The sequence below is a fragment of the Chiloscyllium plagiosum genome, chromosome 31 (assembly GCF_004010195.1).
Source record: "Chiloscyllium plagiosum isolate BGI_BamShark_2017 chromosome 31, ASM401019v2, whole genome shotgun sequence".
Classification (NCBI taxonomy): domain Eukaryota; kingdom Metazoa; phylum Chordata; class Chondrichthyes; order Orectolobiformes; family Hemiscylliidae; genus Chiloscyllium; species Chiloscyllium plagiosum.
In genome coordinates, this window is record NC_057740.1 from 3,709,445 (window position 1) to 3,713,407 (window position 3,963).

At 49.0% G+C, this 3,963-nt stretch overlaps 1 protein-coding gene across 1 annotated transcript; it reads left to right on the forward strand.

Moving 5' to 3' along the window:
• Positions 1 to 5: 5 nt before the first annotated feature.
• Positions 6 to 765, forward strand: LOC122565540 (interferon-inducible GTPase 5-like; the record flags this gene model as incomplete). Its single annotated transcript, XM_043721595.1, has 1 exon — positions 6 to 765. A coding segment is annotated over one exon (444 nt), but the record flags the coding sequence as incomplete, so codon positions are not given.
• Positions 766 to 3,963: the final 3,198 nt, after the last annotated feature.

A 3,963-nucleotide genomic window follows, 5' to 3' on the forward strand; every position in this document is an offset into this window, starting at 1 on the left:
ATTCACTAAGTGCCGAGGTCTGGAAGTTAGCATTGTTCTCATCTGTTGCTGCTGCTGTTCCTGTCCCAGGGGTAGCGCTGCTCTGTGACACGGGTATATTGAGTAGAAACCTGCCCTTTTATTACAAATGTTTTGGATTGGATGAGGAATCCCTCAAAACAATATCGGCTGATGTTCAGAAGCCACTGGAGGATTTGAAAGCCCAAATGCGATCACCCCAAGCGACCTACATAAACATTCCCCTTCTGTACAAGTTCCTGTCCAGCGGTCCTGGAATGGGACTGATGGCCGGAGAGTTTCTGATCCACAGAGTTCCCATTTTCGGCTCCGTTGCTGCGGGAGGAATTGCGTTCACTGTCGCTAAGAGGATCCTGACCGGTCTCATCCACTCTCTGGCTGCAGATGCGGAGAAGATCCTGCACTGGGTGATCCAATCCCAGGTTGGATAATGGGACATAGACAGAGGAGGGGGTCTGGGCACACGGAGTCACTGCAATTCGACAGCCCTCAGTCTCTTACACATCACAACGCCCTCCCCTCGATCACCGCGTTCTCTGTGGGTTACGCTCTGCTGGGGGACAATTCCTTTCCATTCTTTCTTAGCAGCTCTGTGTCACTGATTACACCACTGTGTTTATTATCCATCCCTGGTCGCCCTGGAGAAGGTGAACGTGAGCTGCCTCCTCCAACCCACTCCCCATCCTGACTTGGAAATATATCACCGTTCCTTCACTGTCACTGGGTCAGAATCCTGGAATTCCCTCCCGAAGGGCATTGTGGGTCGACCCACAGCACATGGACTGCAGCGGTTCAAGAAGGCAGCTCACCCCCACCCTCTCAAGGGGCAACTTGGGCTGGGTAATAAAGACTGGCCCAGCCAGTGACACTCATTGGTTATTATCGTCCTTATATTACCAAGGAAAATCTCTGTTTCACCATGGTTTGACAGCAGCACTACAACATAAGACTCTCGCTGAATGTTAATATTCTATTTAAAAGTAAACTTTTCAAACAATTATTAATCACTTGCTTCTGGCAACAGATTTACAAATATTAAACTGTATTAGTTACAAATCCTGAGAGTGTGCTCTTTTGTCACATCTCTTTCCAGTCAGGATGTGGTGGTTTGATTAGATTAGATTCCCTGCAGTGTGGAAACAGGCCCTTCGGCCCAACAAGTCCACACCGACCCTCCGAAGAGTAACCCACCCAGACCCATACCCCTTACCTAACACTACGGGCAATTTAGCATAGCCAATTCACCTAACCTGCACATCTTTGGACTGTGGGAGGAAACCGGAGCACCCGGAGGAAACTCCCGTAGACACGGGGAGAATGTGCAAACTCCACACAGACAGTCGCCTGAGGCGGGAATTGAACCCAGGTCTCTGGCGCTGTGAGGCAGCAGTGCTAACCACTGCCATCGTGCTGCCCACATGTCACTGTGCCGCCCACACGTGCTGGTGTTGGTCTGGGGTGTACAGAGTTAAAAATCACAACACCAGGTTCTAGCTCCTTCATCGGTGTTTGTGGAGTACGATCACAAGACGCAGAAATTATAGCAACTGATTACAGTGTCATGCAACCGAAATAATATATTGGAAAAAACTGAATTGTTTGCAGTCTGAGTATTCCTCTGCCACGTTTAATAATGGTCATTGATGTGATCTCTTTGTAATGAGCATCAAGTTGCCAAACTGTGATTGAACCCTCAGTTCTCCCACCACTACTGGGTTGGTGTGACTCCCGGGAGGTCAGTTGGGTTGGGTTTAACTATAAGAAGGAACTTGTGGAGAGGGAAGATGAGATGATTAAAAGCGTGCAGACTGAGAAAGTTAAAATCTGGAAAGGATGAGGGGGAGAGATGCCGGAGAGATATTGTCACCTTGTGTGTGAATCCGTCCTCTCTCCGTGCCTCTCGCCCCAGTGTCAGATGCTCATGAATATGGAGCCAGCCAATGGAGTGACACTAGCTGTAACTGTCAGAGAACCCAAGAATCAAGAGTAAACCATTTAGCCCATTCAGTCTGCTCCACCATTCTAGATAATTATGGTTGATTTTTCTATTTCCCTGAGGTTAGCTCAGTTGGCTGGATGGCTGGTTTGTAATGCAATCTGACACCAATAGTGTGGGTTCAATTCCCACAGCTGTTGAGGTTACTGTGAAGGACCCACCTTCTCAACCTCCCTCCCCTTCTCCAGAAGTGTGGGGACCTTCAGGTTTAACCCCCACCTCCTTCTGTCTGTCTGTCCATCTCTCTGAGAAAGCAGCCCCTTGGTGAGTTTATCTCTCCTTCCCTGAGCCACCAGATCCCCACCTCTCTCAGTCCAACGATGGGACATCCATAACTGTCTGCAGAGAGAGTTCCAAAGCCTCACAACCCACTGAGTGTGAGGTAATCTGCCCTCATTGCAGTCCAACATGGTTGACCCTTAACCTGTGACTGTGTCCCCATGTTCTAGATTCCTCAGGCAGGGGGAGTGGGGAGTGATCTCTCTGCATTTCCATGTCAACCTCCTTCAGAATCTTCAATAGTCTCAATGAGATCACCTCTCATTACTATAAACTCCAAAGAATATCAACACAGTTCACTCCACCCGGGATCCAGGAGAGTCCCTCCTGGCCCAGTCACGTCAACCTTTGCTCTGTCTCCTCCAATGCCAGTGTGTACTTTCTTAAACACGGAGATCCAAACTGCACACAGGATTCCAGATGTGGTCTCACCTAAACCCAGAGCAATTGTGGCCAGACTCCATGTCTCCTGTACCCAACCCCCTGGCAGTAAGTGCCAATGATCTGTTTGTCTTTCTAACTGCTTGCTGCATTTGGTGAGTGTCAGCTCCTTCCAGTCCACGAGATGCCATGTGGATGAGGATACTGACTTTTCTGACTGATCTGAGGACTCTCGTGAAGTTTCTGACATGACCTCAACTATTGACAGACCATCTGAGTATAACCGAGATTAGATTGATGAAGTTGGCTCTGTCGGAGAGATCAAGATTGAGGTCAGACTGAGGTTTACAAAATCACAAGTGGACTGGATGGGGAGACACTGTTCCCGCTCGGAAAAGCAACAGGAAGCGGGGGCATGAATTTAAAATGATGTACAAACGGAGCACGGCTGACATGAGAACAAACTCTTTGTATCCCCGAGAAACAAGACGTAGGAAGGTGCCGTCGGGACATTGGATGCTATTTGGATAGTGATGGTGTGCAGGGAGATGGAGAAAAGGCAAAGGGGAATACAACCAGCACTGACACAACAGGCTGAATGGCTTCCCTCTGCCCTGTAACCATTCGGTGATCGTACAGAGACTATCAGAGCACACTAGCCCTGAGTCTGTCTCTAAAAATAATAAAAACTAAAAGAACAGTGGATGTTTTATATCAGAAACAACAACCAGAGGTTGCTGGAAAAGCTCAGCAGGTCTGGCAGCATCTATGGAGAGAAATCAGAGTTAACGTTTCGGGTCCAGACACCTTTCCTCAGAGTTGATGGTAGCGAGGGAAATATAGGTTAATGTGCAGGGTAAGGAGTAAATGACCAGACGGGGATGCAACCCAGAGAGAGATGATGAAGAGTTGGACAGACAGAGGAGTTGATAACTGTCCTTCTGGCTTTGAGCTCTACCCCCACTGATTGTTCACTCCTTACCCCCTCCCCCCATCCTCTCTTCTGCACATTGACCAAAATTTTCCCAGTTACCATCAGTTCTGAGAAAGGGCGCCTCCTAGCAGAGGGCTTTAGGGAACATCTCAGAGACACCCGCATCAATCAACCAAATCGCCCAGTGGCTCAACATTTCAACTCCCCCTCCCACTCTGCCGAGGATATGGAGGTGCTGGGCCTCCTCCACCGCCGCTCCCTCACCACCAGACGCCTGGAGGAAGGACGCCTCATCTTCCGCCTCGGAACACTTCAACCCCAGGGCATCAATGTGGATTTCAACAGTTTCCTCATT